Source organism: Stomoxys calcitrans, chromosome 5 (assembly GCF_963082655.1).
Source record: "Stomoxys calcitrans chromosome 5, idStoCalc2.1, whole genome shotgun sequence".
Classification (NCBI taxonomy): Eukaryota; Metazoa; Arthropoda; class Insecta; order Diptera; family Muscidae; genus Stomoxys; species Stomoxys calcitrans.
In genome coordinates this window covers 128,145,047-128,161,361 of record NC_081556.1, presented here as the reverse complement: position 1 = coordinate 128,161,361, position 16,315 = coordinate 128,145,047, and the positions used below count along the sequence as shown (strand labels likewise).

The 16,315-nt window shown below is 37.8% G+C and overlaps 1 protein-coding gene across 1 annotated transcript in view; it reads right to left on the bottom strand.

The window, feature by feature from the left end:
• Positions 1–543: 543 nt before the first annotated feature.
• LOC106080983 (diacylglycerol kinase 1) overlaps positions 544–16,315 on the bottom strand; it is a 380,563-nt gene continuing 364,791 nt past the window's right edge. Inside the window, exons 18-21 of the mRNA XM_059368788.1 lie at positions 7,301–7,456; positions 2,397–2,625; positions 2,154–2,335; positions 544–1,706 (exon numbers count right to left, since the gene is read on the bottom strand). Of these exons, the coding sequence (XP_059224771.1) occupies positions 1,617–1,706; positions 2,154–2,335; positions 2,397–2,625; positions 7,301–7,456 (657 nt within the window). The 3' untranslated portion in view covers positions 544–1,616. The remainder of the gene's footprint in view (positions 1,707–2,153; positions 2,336–2,396; positions 2,626–7,300; positions 7,457–16,315) is intronic.

The window sequence follows — 16,315 nt, the reverse complement described above, 5'->3', positions numbered from 1 at the left end:
ATAACTTAATATAGCTCACATATATTTGAAAAAGTAATTCAATGCGAACTTGACAAATGCGATATGTGGTGGAAGGCATATAACATTCGACTCGGCCGAATTTAGCACGCTTTTTAGTTTTGAACTAAAATTTTTATATCCTGCACCATAGGATTGTTGTACATTCCGTTTGTAACACATGGAAATACCCATTATTAAATTTTGTGAATACGGCCGTGTGTACTTACATTTTAGGAAATCTCTGTTGATTCTTGTTCTGTTGATGGTGGGTCATCCGCCGTACAGCCCTGACTTGGCACCCGGTGAGTTATTTTTATTGCTGCACATTAAGATAGAAATGCGTGGCCATAAAATGTTGTTGTAGCGTTCAATAATCATGTTTGGCATGTCTCCCAATCGCAGTGGAGTGGAGAAAGTGTTTGCGCATGCAACAGTGCTTAAAACATACTGGAGGATACTTTGCAAAAAAATACAACCATTTTTGATGATGAAAATTTGAATTTTCATTTGGAGGCCAGAAACTTATATAGCAGCCCTTGTATTAATTTTGGTTATAATTTTTTCTATTGGTTTTTTGTTTTGAATTCAAATTCTAATATCCACCACCGTAAGACAGGGGTATATTCACTTTGTCATTGCGTATGTAACACATGGAAATATCCCTTATTAAATTTTGTGAATACCGCGGGTTTGTATTTACATTTTACGAAAATCAACAACAATTTCAATAGAAAAAAGTCCATATGGTTAAGCGTTTGTTTAAGGAAAATTAAATTTGCTAAATAAGAAATGCATCTGAAAATGCCCTAGCAATGTAACTTTTATACAAATAAATAAATAGGATTTTTTGTTGTATACATATATGTATATATAAATATCGTATGTATATAAGTGATAAATATGTATATATACTACATAAATACACACTTACATGAGTAACTATTTTCTGTTTTTTTTTGTTGTTTTTGTTCGCTATATAGGGTATAAAATTGTGTTTTCTCTACTTAAAAATACTTTAGGAGAAATTTTCTAAGATTATCTAAAAAATAACAAATCTCATCGCAATAAAATCTTCATCAAAAGCCTATAAATACAGCATGTATGTAGACATTTGTAACCAACTGTACCATCTACATTGGTGTGTGTGAGTGTGTGTGTAGACAACTATGCACTATAGTTGGTGTAAATATAATTCCTTAAATTGTTTTCTTTGAAATTATAGTTTTGGTTTCGGTTTTAATTTATACTCTGTTTTATAATTTTTCCATGAGTTTTAATCCATTTTTTCTATCGTGGTTTTAAGCTCCAAGGTTATATGTGGAAAATAGTAGAGTAGAGTTTCTTTTTGTTTTGCTATTAGCATTTTACTCTCTTATTTGTATTTCCATTATCCTTGGCATAGTGAGTTTTTAATTCGGTTTTTTTTCCTTTGGCCCTTTCCTTTGTGTGTTTGTTGTGGGTTGGCGGGCCGGGTATAATTAAAGCTTTTCTGTTTTCTGGACGGTGGTTTCTGTAGCATGAATTGGAGTAGTTGAGGTCGATGTTGCCATTGCAGCCATGGTCGATGCTGAAAAGTTTTCACGCATGATGGAGCTGGTTGAGGCACTGCGCCGGAATCAACTGCACAGCATATTGAAGAAACCTTTGCCCTTTTCGGAGCGTGGTGCCATTAGCATAGGAACTTGATTTTTATGTGTGATTTTAATCTGTAAAGTAAAAAGGGGAAAAGAAACAAAACAAAACAAAAAAAAAAGAAATTTTTAAAAAAATTGCTAACATAGTACAACAAATTCCAAGATAGAGTGAAAACACTAGGTCAGTGAAGCAAAATCCCAAAGGGGGTGTGGGGTACTCAGGCCAACAGTTTTCTGTGGCCAATATTTAAAGGGTTAAAAAAAAACACAGATTTTTTTTAACCCCTTTACCCAAATATTGAGTTGCCCAAAAAGTAATTGCGAATTTTTCATATAGTCGGCGTTTCTTCTGTCGGTTATCAGCTGTTAATTTTAGCTTGCTTTAGAAAAAAAGTGTAAAAAAGTATATTTGATTAAAGTTCATTCCAAATTTTATTAAAAATGCATTTACTTTCTTTTAAAAAATCCGCAATTACTTTTTGGGCAATCCAATATATGAAAAATGTTTTATTAATTTACCGTGCAGGCTTGTTGCATCCAGGGTTCACCATCTATCTGCATGGGAAATGTTTTACGTGTCTTTATAATAATCTCACTGCATTGGGCCAATCTTCTGCCAGAAGCACGTAGACCTGTCCGCACTTGACCCATATGCAGACAGTTCTCCAAGCCAATTACCTCTATCAAACGGTCACCAAAATCTTAAAAAGCAAAAAAATCAGCAATACATAAATTTTACCACAGACAACTACCCAAATTTACCTTGTATGGCCACCGATAGATCGCCCGAAGTAAAACTTGTTGTAGATAATTCCTTATCGGATGATTTTAGTTTCTTGCCTTTGCGAAAGGGACCGGCACTTTTGCGCATGCGTTTCTGTGACAAATGTTCACCCCATAAATTCGAGCCACCATGGGTGTAGGGAATGTTGAGCAAGGCTATGCCCTGTAAATGTGGACCATTGGCCAAGTCCAGAGCAACACCATCACACTAGGTGGGGAAGAGAGAGTTAAGATAGCGAAAATTAAAACAAAAAACTTAGTAAAACCCAGTAAGGAAAGGCAAAAAACGGGCGATGACGACTGTATAATACTCTACATCTACCCTATGAGCACAAAGTGGGAGCTGTGTCTAATTATGAATCAATTTGAATGGACCTTGGTGGATGTTTGCGGATGGGTTATTAAACTATCCGTACTAAATTTCGAGCAAATATGTTTAAATTGTAATAACTACGTTTGAGAAATGACAACATTATTGCAAATTACACAAAATCTGACGAGCATATATATGAGAGCTATATCTAAATCTGAACCGATTTCGACCAAACTTCTTAGATAATGTGGTAGTCGTCGAGGAAAGCGTTAAGCAAAGTTTTAGCAAGATTGGTTAATAACTGCGCTTGCAGTGAAAATCGGGGGATAAACATATATGGCAGCTATATCTAAATCTGAACCGATTTTTATTAAATTCACCGGTACTATCGAGAGTCATAAGAAAATCCTTACTGCCAAATTTGGAGAGAATCGGTTAACATATGAGCATTTTATTGCAATATTTCTCAAAATCGGACAAATATATATATGGGAGCTATATCTAAATTTGAACCGATTTCGACCAAACTCTACAGATATTGTGGTAGCCGTTGAGGAAAGCGCTGTACAAAATTTTGGCATGATTGGTCAATAATTGCGCTTGCTGTAGCTCTAGAAGTGGAAATCGGGCAATATACATATATGGCAGCTATATCTAAATCTGAACCGATTTCTATGAAATTCACCAGTACTATCGAGAGTCATAAGAAAATCCTTCCTGCCCAATTTCGAGAGAATCCGTTAACATATGAGCAATTTATTGGAATAATTCTCAAAATCGGACAAACATATATATGGGAGCTATATCTAAATTTGAACCGATTTCGACCACACTCTACAGATATTGTGGTAGCTATCGAGGAAAGCGCTGTACAAAAATTTGCCATGATTGGTCAATAATTGCGCTTGCAGTGGCTCTAGAAGGGAAAATCGGGTGATATACATATATGGCAGCTATATCTAAATCTGAACCGATTTCTATGAAATTCAACAGTACTATCGAGAGTCATAAGAAAATCCTTCCTGCCAAATTTCGAGAGAATCGGTTAACATGTGAGCACTTTATTGCAATATTTCTCAAAATCGGACGAACATATATACGGAAGCTATATCTAAATTTGAACCGATTTCGACCACACTCTACAGATACTGTGGTAGCCGTCGAGAAAAGCGCTGTACAAAATTTTAGCATGATTGGTCAATAATTGCGCTTGCGGTGTCCTAGAAGTGAAAATCGGGCGATATACATATATGGCAGCTATATCTAAATTTGGACCGATTTCTATGAAATTTACCAGTAATGTCGAGAGTCATAAGAAAATCCTTCCTGCCAAATTTCGAGGGAATCGGTTAATATATGAGCATTTTATCGCAATATTTCTCAAAATCGGATGAACATATATATGGGAGCTATATCTAAATCTGAACCGATTTCGACCAAACTCTACAGATGTTGTGGTAGACGCCGATGAAAACGCTGTTAAAACTTTTTGCTAGATTAGTCAATAAATGCGCTTGCAGTGGCTCTAGAAGTGAAAATCGAGCGATATACATATATGGCATCTATATCTATATTTGAACCGATTTCTATGAAATTCACCAGCAGTATTATATCAAGAGAAAATCCTCCCTGCCAAATGTCGATAGAATCGGTAAATAAATGACCACATTATTGCGATATTAGTCCAAATCGGACGAACATATATATGGGAGCTATATCCAAATCTAAACCGATTTTTTCCAATTTCAATAGGCTTTGTTGATAGGCCCAAAAACATGGATGTACCAAATTTTGAAACGATCGGACGAAAATAGCGACCTGTACTTTGTATACAAATTAACATGGACAATCCGACAGATAGACGGATATGGCTAAATCGAATCAGAAAGTGATTCCGAGTCTATCGATATACTTATCAATGGTTCTCCTTCTGTACCACAGTGATGGTGTAGGATAAAAAATAGATTAATTTTTTATTTGAAAATTTACATCAGCCAACGTGTAAAAAAATAAACCCTCCACCATAGGATGGTGATATACTAATTACGTTATTTCGTTTGCAACACTTCAAAATATGGAGTGTTTGAGAGAAAAATCCATATGACCCATGTGACGATGGTAGCATAGTAAAACGCATCAAAATACAAGGGTTGCCTTGGCTAGGTCATGTTGTCAGAATGCATGAAGAAGCTTCAGCGGAGAAGTGTTTTTAAGACAACCATAATAGAACACGCAAAAGGGGAAGACAAAAAAATCCGATGAAGTGACCAAGTGGATAGAGACATCTCAAAACTGGGTGTCAGAGTTTGAAGAAGAAGAGCAGAAGATCGAAACGCTTAGAAATCTATTAAACGTTCGACTAGAGGAATAAATTTTCTTTAATGGCTAATTACAATAAGTAAAGCCATATCTGTCCGTCTATCCGCCTGTGCATCTGTCAAAAGTACGTCAACTTTCGAAGGAGTAAAGGTAGTTTGAAATTTGTCACAAATACTTCTTATTAATGTAGGTTGGTTAGGATTGTTGACAAACCTAATCGGTTAAGATTTAGATATAGCTGCCATATAAACCGATCTTGGATCTCTTGGATTTTGACTTCGTGATCCTCTAGAGGGCTCAATTCTTACCCGGATCAGCTGAAATTTTGCATGAGGTGCATTCTTCTGGAGCCTCTAGAGGGCGCATTTATCATCCGTTTTTGGCGGAATTTTTGCATGATCTTTCAAATATACTTCTTGATACGCTGGAGTGGGCAATACTTAGCCGATTTCGCTGCAGTTTTGCATTATGACCTTTTTTATGGTATCCAATAAATTAAACAAGCATGGTCCCAATCGGCTCAAATCCCGATATAGCTCCCATGTAACAACCATACAACAACTGTGCTAAGTATGGTCCAAATCGGTTCAGGACAGCTGCCCTTTAAAGCGATCTCGGATCTTGGTGCCTCTAGAGGGCGCAATTGTCATCCGTTTTGGCGGAATTTTTGCATGATTTTTCGAATCTGCTTCTTGAGCCTCTAGAGTGCGTAATTCTTATAAGATTTGGATGTAGTTTTGCATTATGACTTTTCCATTGTAACCAAAAGAATGAACAAGTATAGTTCCAATCGGTTCAAATCCTGATATAGCTCCTATATAACACCCATACAACAACTGTGCTAAGTATGGTCCAAATCGGTTTATAACATGATATAGCTGCCATACAAAGAGATCACGGATTTTTTCTTTTTATACCCTCCACCGATCTTGGATCTTGACTTCTTGAGCCAATAGAGCGCGCAATTCTCATCCGATTTGGCTGAAATTTTGCATAAGGTATTTTATTGTGACTTCCAATAACTGTGCTTAGTATGGCGTAAATCGCTTTAGAACCTGATATAGCTGCCATATAAACCGATCTAGGATCTTGACTTCTTAAGCCTCTAGAGGGCGCAATTCTTATCCGATTTGGCTGCAATTTTGTACAACGGTTTCTCTCACAACCTTCAACATACGTGTCTAATATGGTCTGAGCCAATCAATAGCTTGATATAGCTCCCATATAAACCTATCTTCCGATTTTGCATCTGAGCCCCTACAAGGCGCAATTCTTATCCGAATGAACTGATAATGTCCAACATTCATTTATGGTCCGAATCGGATTATAACTTGCTATAGCCCCAATATCATAACAGTTCTTATTCAATATTCTTTGTTTGCCTAAAAAGAGATACCGCGCATAGAACTCGGCAAATGCGATCCATGGTGGAGGGTATATAAGATTTGGCCCGGCCGAACATAGAACGCTCTTACTTATTTGAACCTCTAGAGGGCGCAAATTCATCTGTTTTTGCGGATTTTTTGAATGATCTCCCAATTTTACTTGTTGAGCCTCTAGAGTGCGCAATTTTTATTCAATTTGGCTTTAGTTTTGCATTATGACTTTTCATATGGTATACAACAGATGTAAGAAGTACGTTTTGAGTCCGTCTAAAACCTGATACATATAGCTCCCATATAAACCGATCTACCGATCGCGCCCTCTAGAGGGCGCAAATCTCATCCAAACATGTAATAAAACCCATGGGGATTTCTTGTTATGGTTTCCCATAATCCTTTTTTAGTTTTTGCCTATTAATAGAAACCGAGCAAAGAACTTGACAAATGCATGGATCGCATGGATCGGAGGGAATATAAGATTAGGCCTAGTCAAAATTAGTACGCCTTTACTTGTTTTTTTGTTAATTTTTTATTGTTTTTTTTTTTGTTTTTAATTTAGTTTTCTTAAATAAAATAATTTCGTAATAAATGAAGTCCATTTGTTGCTATCAACCTCCCCTTATTATCCATAAATTACTGTTCCTAATTATGCTCAGACATGCAAGAATTTTTTTGTGCTCATTTATTTCAGACATATTGCCAAAATTTGCCCACCCAAAAAGACAGCGCCACTTGTTTAAGTAAGTGAATGTACATGGGACATTGCGATTATTTAAATAGCTTGTTTAGCATTTTGCTGGAGTGTTCATTTGAGGGGCTAAAGAAAAATTTGTGTGCTTCCAAATGCTGTGGCACGTCTCTCTACTTACAATTATTTCAATATTCTCATGAAGATTTTTGCAGGATGCGGCAAATGTCTCCGACGTTGCATATTCAAAATACCAGAGTTTGTTTTTCATGCGACTGTTGAATTTATGGGGATTCTTTTCACGTTCCAGATGAAATTTCACACAAATAGCGGCATCCTGTGTTCAAGGAAGAGAGGGAATAGAAACAAGAAAAATTAGCATTTTTAAAAGATGTGCAAATTCTAATTAGAATAAAAAACTTTGACAATAACTTTTGGAAATTTTAAATCGGCTTTTACACGGTTTTTGGAAAGCTATGGAAAATTCTGGATAAATGGAAAAATACTTGGAAAAAATTGATACAAAAATAAATAGCAAAGAAAAAACTCGCAAATAAATGCTGGCCACACATGGAGTACCCTCCGCAGGAGTTACCTATATGTGGCTACAGTGTGCATGTGACTTGTCTTTTTGAATCCTTGCCAATGTGGCAATTTTAATTTTCTATCAAATAATATTGAAAATTTTGTTATAACGATCCCAGCACGACTACAATCCCACACAAGACTTTAATCGAGGATAGCTAAGAGACAGTGGAACTTCTGATGGGAATGCATTGTTCAGTCAGCAAGTAGGAGATTGGCGATTGCCATATCGCATTACCCACAGGAACTGACCCTGCGCATGATCTCATCAGGAACATTGTATATTGTATATTGTTGAAAGGAATAAGGTAGTGTAGAAAAAAAGACTGCAAAGTGGTACTTCTGAATTTTGAATAATATTGCATAGTACACACAGTGTTGTGTACTATGCAAATTTGGGAGATGATACGTTGGGTCACAAGAAGACCGTTTCAAGGAGTTGTTTTCTTTCTTCTTTCTCTAGAACCTCGTGAAAAACGAAATTCCAACTCCTCAACTTGGAGTTTGGTTGAAGAGATATAGCTCAGTGAAAAGGCTTACAGCGTAGCTACAGGCTGGTAGTAGTATTGGGGTGCCCAAAAAGTAATTGCGGATTTTTCATATAGTCGGTGTTGACAAATTTTTTCACAGCTTGTGACTCTGTAATTGCATTCTTTCTTCTGTCAGTTATCAGCTGTAACTTTTAGCTTGCTTTAGAAAAAAAGTGTAAAAAAGTATATTTGATTAAAGTTCATTCTAAGTTTTATTAAAAATGCATTTACTTTCTTTTAAAAAATCCGCAATTACTTTTTGGGCAACCCAATAGTTAAGATTTCACATAGGATTTGTGCTTATGATCTCAACTATAAGTACTATGAACAACCGGCTGTGAACGGTAGGCCGGTCAGACGGACAGACATAGTTCACGATTGTGCATTTGCTTGGTCATTAAGCTCGACTTGAAAAACTATTCGCATGACCGGCTGTCAAAAGCCTAACAGATGAGAAAGAAGAAATTTTATTTATGTTGCAAATCAGTTCAATTTTGAGAGCACTTGTATTTTAATATACGGGGTGGCCCTATAGACACTTTTTCGCGAATGTTGATATCAGATCCGTGCTCTACTCCCAAAAACCTTTCATTTGAGACCCATATTGCCATTAATATGTCCTCTTTAGGGGTTGTTTTTGGGCAGGGGCGGCCTCCCAAACACTTGCTCCTACATGTGTATATCAGATTCGTATTCCTATTTCAAATACCTTTTATTTGAGGCCCATATGGCCCATGGTCAACAAATATGTCCGATTTAGGAGTGTTTTGGGGGCTGCGGTGGTCCACCAAATACTTGGTCCCACAATTGGATATCGGGTAAGTTTTCTTTTCTTAAAAACTTTTCATTTGAGTCCCATATTGTTGTGATTGGTCTATATATATATAGGGTGGTTTTGGGGTTGGGGCGGCCCCCCTCGGCACCTCTACCCAAATTTGGACACAAATTTTTTTTAGGTTAATTTAAGAGAGCACACAAAACTTCGCTTAATCCCCAAAACCCATCTCCGGGATATGGCGTTTCTGAAAACTAGGGCAAGGGGGAGGGTCCGCCCCCCTTCATATATCAAAAAATGTAGTACCCTTTTTTCCCTACGGGATTATTATGCACCATCTGTGATAACTTCAAGAAAATCGGTTCAGTCGTTTTTGGGTGTATAAGGAACACACAAACAAACACAAATAGATTTTTATATACAAGAACTAGCTGAACCTGGCACGCTTTGCTGCGCCCGTTAATGCTATGGAGTACTCTAAATTTGGATATTTCAGCCTAATTTTTGTTGAAAATGTATACCAATTTTCCTGTGGATTTTTCTACACTCAAATACCTCTTATTGAAACCCCACATTGCAATAGTCACTAAAAGTCCTTCTTGGGGTTTGGTGAACCCCCAGAGATTTGGTCCCAAAAGCGAAAGTCAATTTTGTGCTCTACTCCCAAAGACCTTTCATTTAACGAAACAAAATTCCTATATTTTATTTTTCTTTATTCAAAGGACCGATAGGTTGCCATAACAAAAATAAATGTAAATAAATGTATATGAAAAATTTTGACCACTTCGCCTAGGTGACATGTATTTGTGTCCCCATACATTAATTAAATCACACAGTGTCTTGTTAGATATATGATCGATCGGGGCGACCCCCAATTACTTGGACCGCATTTTTTATGTCGTATTCGTAATCTACTTCCGAATACCTTTCATTTGAGTCACATATATATATATGTAGGTCCAATATGTCTCTTTGAAGCAGATTTTGGGGTTGGGCGACCCCCTTGGATACTTGAACCCAAGTTTTTATACCATATTCGTATTATACTCTTCAATATGTTTCATTTGATACCCTTATTGTCCCTATCAGTACACTTTTGATTCTGGGTGGCGTTAACGAGGGAGGGTTCGTCCCCTTCCAACATCAACAAATTACATAGCCCGTACCTCCTTCCTGACCATATTCCCAAATACCTTTCATTCGAGCCCCATATAGTCATTATCGTCCAATAAACCCATTTGGGGGGTTTTGGGTTCGGGCCAGCTCCACAATTACTTGGACCTAATTTTTTAAATGAAATTCGTACTCTACTCTTGATTACATTTCATTTAAGTCCCATAATGTCCCAATTGGTCCACTTTTATTTTTGGGTGGTACTTTTGGCACTCCACTGCAAAACACACTTTACAAAACGAATTTTTTGAATGGAAAAGTTTTTCTGTCAAATATCTATTGGTGCTTAAAGTGTTTGCTATAGTTCCCAGCATTATAATTAGTCAACATTTTTAGGGTAAAATCTTACTCTTACTACGTTACAGTCAGTTTACGTAACTGTTATTTACGAAAAGGTATGTAGACATATCTGTGCCACTGTATATGTGTTTAGAGAAGTGTGTTATCTTTTTGGCATAATTTTACCCATTTACATGACTTGTTAAAAAATTTAGCTCAAACTAAAACATCCACAAAACATCCTTGCCCCTAATCCACAATGTAGACGTTAAATTTAAGTGGCCATTTAGTCAAATAAACAAATTGTTTGAAACAAAGACACAAATATGTAGAAGTCATGCAATTGTGGCCAAAGATGAACTAAGAAATAGTACCTTAGGTCGTTAAAAGGAAGAAAACAAATAAACAACAAATACGTCACACAGCACCGAATACTTAAGGGATCAAAAATCTTTTGTGTGTACAACCCCGAAAGAAGAATGGTTGTTCTTATATGTATGTACGATGTGTATGTATGCATTAGTGCCGTTGCTGCTCTCTAGGAGATAGATGTAGGCACACACACACACACACTCACACAATTACCCATTAACCTGCTGTTTGGTTTTAAATGCCTCGCTTTTGTACACTAAGCTAAGCAAAGCTTATCTGCAAATATGTGTGGGTGTGCTTGTTTGTTTTCTCATTACGTCTCCCAGTTTTCCACCACTCTGTAGGAGTACACAATCAAATGACATTAAAGGGTGGTTGAAATAAAAAACTAGAAAACAAAAGGATCCATATGCTATTCGTTCGTTGTGAGAGCAGTTTAATTCAAAATGCACAGTGGGTAATTTAAGTTGACAATTGAAAATTGTAAGTAAATGTTTGAGGAGAGTTGAATTTCAAAATAATTTAATTTTTCTTATACCCTCCACCATAGGATGGGGGTATACTAATTTCGTCAGTCTGTTTCTAACACCTCCAAATATGCTTCAGAGACCCCATAAAGTATGGTTGCCCAAAAAGTAATTGCGGATTTTTTAAAAGAAAGTATTTCGTCATGAAAGTCGTTCTATCGTTCGTCTGTCTGTCCGTCCATCCGTCTGTCTGTCGAAGCACGCTAACTTTCGAAGAAGTAAAGTTAGGCGTTTGAAATTTTTCACAAATACTTTTTGTTAGTGTAGGTCGGTTGGGATTGTAAATGGGCCAAATTGGTCCATGTTTTGATGTAGATGCCATATTAACCGATCTTGGATCTTGACTTCTTGAGCCTCTAGAGGGCCTAATTCTTATCCGATTTGACTGAAATTTTGTACGTGGTGTTTTGATATTACTTCCAACATTTATGCTAAGTATGGTTAAAGTCGGTTCATAACCTGATATAGCTGCAATACAAATCGATCTTGGGTCTTGATTTCTTAAGCTTTTAGAGGTCGCAATTCTTATTCGATTAGGTTGGAATTTTGCACGTGGTTTTTTTTTATAGTTTTCAACAACTGTGCTTAGTATGGTTCAAATCGGTTTGTAACCTGGTATAGCTGCCATATAAACCGATCTTGGATCTTGACTTCTTGAGCCAGTAGAGGGCGCAATTCTCATCTGAAATATTGCATGAGATGTTTTGTTATGACTTTCAACAACTGTGCTGAGTATGGCGCAAATCGGTACATAATCTGATATAGCTGCCATATAAACAGATCTGGGATCTTGACTTCTTGAGCCTCTAGAGGGCGCAATTCTCATCCGATTTGGCAAAATTTTTGCACAACTGCTTCTTCCATGACCTTCAACATACGTGTCCAATATGGTCTGAATCGCTCTATAGCTTGATATAGCTCCCATATAAACCGATTTCCCGACTTTACTTCTTGAACACCTATAAGGCCCAATTCGTATCCGAATGGACTGAACACCTATAAGGCCCAATTCGTATCCGAATGGACTGAAATATTACACAATGACTTCTACAATGTTCAGCATTCAATTCATTTATGGTCCAAATCGGACTATAACTTGATAAAGCTCCAATAGCTTAACAGTTCTTATTAATTATAATTTGTTTCCATTGCCGCTCAAAGAACTCGACCAATGCGATCCATGGTGCAGGGTATATAAGATTCGGCCCGGCCGAACTTAGCACGCTAATACTTGTTTACTTCATAAATTTGTACTCGGAAACTTAAAGCACCTACAGATTTATGGCATTCTTTGCGGGTTAACGATCGGAGGAACATGGTTTGACATAAAGCCACTGACAGCTACACGCTTTGCATGGTGAATGAGAATGCCTTAACCTGAACTATGGGTGATGGCAGCAGTTTGCCAGCCACCTCCATTGGATCACCCGGTCTTGTAAAAGACGTTGCTTAGTATCCCAACATTTTAATGGCATTAGACCATTCACCCATAATTCCCTTCGTTAATCGACCATTCGACTTCATAACCGCTGAAAGTCGGACGTATAGAAATCACAAGAATAATGTGCAGTAGTGGAGGCCAGCGTAGCGCAGAGGTTAGCATGTCCGCCTATGACGCCGAAAGCCAGGGTACGAATCCTGGCGAAAATATCAGAAAAAAATTATCAGCGGTTGTTTTCCCCCCTAATACTGGCGACATTTGTGAAGTACTATACCAATTGGTACGGCAACCATGTAAAAACTTCTTCCCAAAGAGGTGTCGCTCTGCGGCACACCGTTTGGATTCGGCTATAAAAAGGAAGTCCTTTATCATTGAGCTTAATCTTGAATCGGACAGCACTCATTGATATGTAAGAAGTTTGCCCCTGTTCCTTGATGGGAAGACGTTCATGGACAATTTTGCCTTTGCAATGTGCATAGTGTGGGTATGGAGCATAGTTTAACGTATCAAAACACAACGGTTGCTTAGGCTCTGTGATACACCGGGACGACCAAAAGTGCCATGAAAAGATCCAGTAGTCAAAGATATCTCGAAACCTGGTATCAGAGATTTTAGAGGGAACGCGTAAGATCAAGGAGCTTGTAAAGCTATTCTAAGTTCTGTTAATGGGAAAAATGTTCTGTCAAAGCCACTTAAAGTAGAGTAAGTGTGGGCATTCGCCTAAGGCTGGTGTAAAGTTCACCTTTTTGCTTCTTCAGTTTGAATAACATAAAATCATAGTTTGAGCCACAGTGCTGAACTCTCTGCCTTAAATAAACAGTTGGATTTTATTTCCAAAAAATTGCCTGTTATTTCTTATGGCATGTCATTTTGCACAAAAAGGCAGGAGCATCTAGAGCTTTTGTTTATGTTTGTCAACCCCCAATTGTTGTTGGTTGATTTACCCTTTTGCCAGATTTTGTTCGCCCTAATCGTTTCTTGTTGTGTCTAAGTGTTTACAAAGCCATTTTGTGTGAGTATATGTGCAAGTATTTAATATTAGCCTTGTTTTTGTGATCCTTGTACATACAATGCGGATGGGTTATCCCTCTCTATAAGTGTTGTTGGAGGTTTCGGGATGAAGGAGTATTTCAGAGAACTTTTTTTTTAATTTATAATTAAAAAAAAATTAATAGCACATAGGCTGGGAATGGGATTTGTATTAGGTTAGGTTGAAAAGTTGGTGTCTGCCCCATGCCACTATGAATGCACACCTAAGCTAAACTAAAATCTAAGTCAGGAATTCTGTTATACTCACAAAATCCTTAATTATTTTCCATATCATGCCCCTAAGCCGGTCATGTCTTGTATTGTGTCCCCACCTAGGTTAGGTTAGGTGAGATTGAGAAGAGGGTGCAGATATTAATCCGCCCCATGCCACTATGGACATACACCTAAGCCAGTAATCGGCTTGTTGTGCGCTCTAAATACAACAAGTAAAAGCGTGCTAAGTTCGGCCGGGCCGAATCTTATATACCCTCCACCATGGATCGCATTTGTCGAGTTCTTTTCCCGGCATCTCTTCTTAGGTAAAAAAGGATATAAGAAAAGATTTGCTCTGCTATTAGAACGATATCAAAATATGATCCAGTTTGGACCGCAAATAAATTATATGTTAGAGACCTGTGTAAAATGTCAGCCAATTCGAATAAGAATTGCGCCCTTTGGGGGCTCAGGAAGTAAAATAGAGAGATCGATTTATATGGGAGCTGTATCGGGCTATAGACCTATTCAGACCATAATAAACAAGTACGTTGATGGTCATGAGAGAATCCGTCGTACAAAATTTCAGACAAATCGGATAATAATTGCGACCTCTAGAGGCTCAAGAAGTCAAGATCCCAGATCGGTTTATATGGCAGCTATATCAGGTTATGGACCGATTCGAATCATACTTGGCACAGTTGTTGGATATCATAACAAAATACGTCGTGCAAAATTTCATTCCAATCGGATGAGAATTGCGCAGTCTGGAGGCTCAAGAAGTCAAGACCAAAGATCGGTTTATATGACAGCTATATCAGGTTATGGACCGATTTGAACCATACTTAGCACAGTTGTTGGATATCATAACAAAACACGTCGTGCAAAATTTCATTCCAATCGGATGAGAATTGCGCAGTCTAGAGGCTCAAGAAGTCAAGACGCAAGATCGGTTTATATGGTAGCTATATCAGGTTATGGACCGATTTGAACCATACTTGGCACAGTTGTTGGATATCGTAACAAAACACGTCGTGCACAATTTCATTCAAGTCGGATAAGAATTACGCACTCTAGAGGCTCAAGAAGTTAAGACCCAAGATCGGTTTATATGGCAGCTATATCAGGTTATGGACCGATTTGAACCATACTTGGCACAGTTGTTGGATATCATAACAAAACACGTCGTGCAAAATTTCATCCCAATCGGATAAGAATTGCGCACTCTAGAGGCTCAAGAAGTCAAGACCCAAGATCAGTTTATATGGCAGCTATATCAAAACATGGACCGATATGGCCCATTTACAATACCAAGCGACCTACACTAATAAGAAGTATTTGTGCAACACTTCAAGCGGCTAGCTTTACTCCTTCGGAAGTTAGGGGGCTTTCGACAGACAGACGGACGGACGGACGGACATGGCTAGATCGACATAAAATTTCACGACGATCAAGAATATATATACTTTATGGGGTCTCAGACGAATATTTCGAGTAGTTACAAACAGAAAGACGAAATTAGTATACCCCCCATCCTATGGTGGACGGTATAAAAAAAGTAACCTCGAAAAAGAAAATCTATGTTAGGAATTCCGTGCTACTTACAAAAGCCTTAATTGTCTTCCATGCCACTCCTCTAAGTTCGTACATGTCTGGTAAAGTGTCCCCACCTATATGCCGGTATCTGTTAGGCCCAAAAGCCGGGCAATGACAAAGGAAATGCTCCCAAGTCTCATCATCTTTCCCGCATGCCCTACATGCCGTACCGATTTTACATAAGTGAGGTCGTAGTCTTATGTGTCCCGTCATGATACCAATAGCTATACTGACCTCCTTATTACTTCCTTTCAGTAATAGTCTCGTCTTCTCACGATCCAGAAGTAAGAAGGAGATCCCAACCTAAGTGTCGGTGTATGTTAGCCGCGATAGCAGGGCAATGACATAGGAAATGTCAAAGTCTCATCATTTTCCCCACATGCTTGCACTTGCCGCAGCTATTTTGCATAATTAAGTTCGCAGTCCTATGTTACCCGTTGTGATACCGACGGGAACATCAGAACCCTCTAAAACATTAAAGGGGAAGGATTGCCCATCCGTATTATACAAAAAATAAGACCTATATGGGATTTGTACTAGACAAGCAATGTATTAATGGCAAATGTTTAAGTTATATCCGGATTTTGTCTTTTGAACTTAGGCTATATACGTCATTTGTTTTTATACCCACCACCATAGGATGGGGGTGTACTAATCTAGTCATTCCGTTTGTATC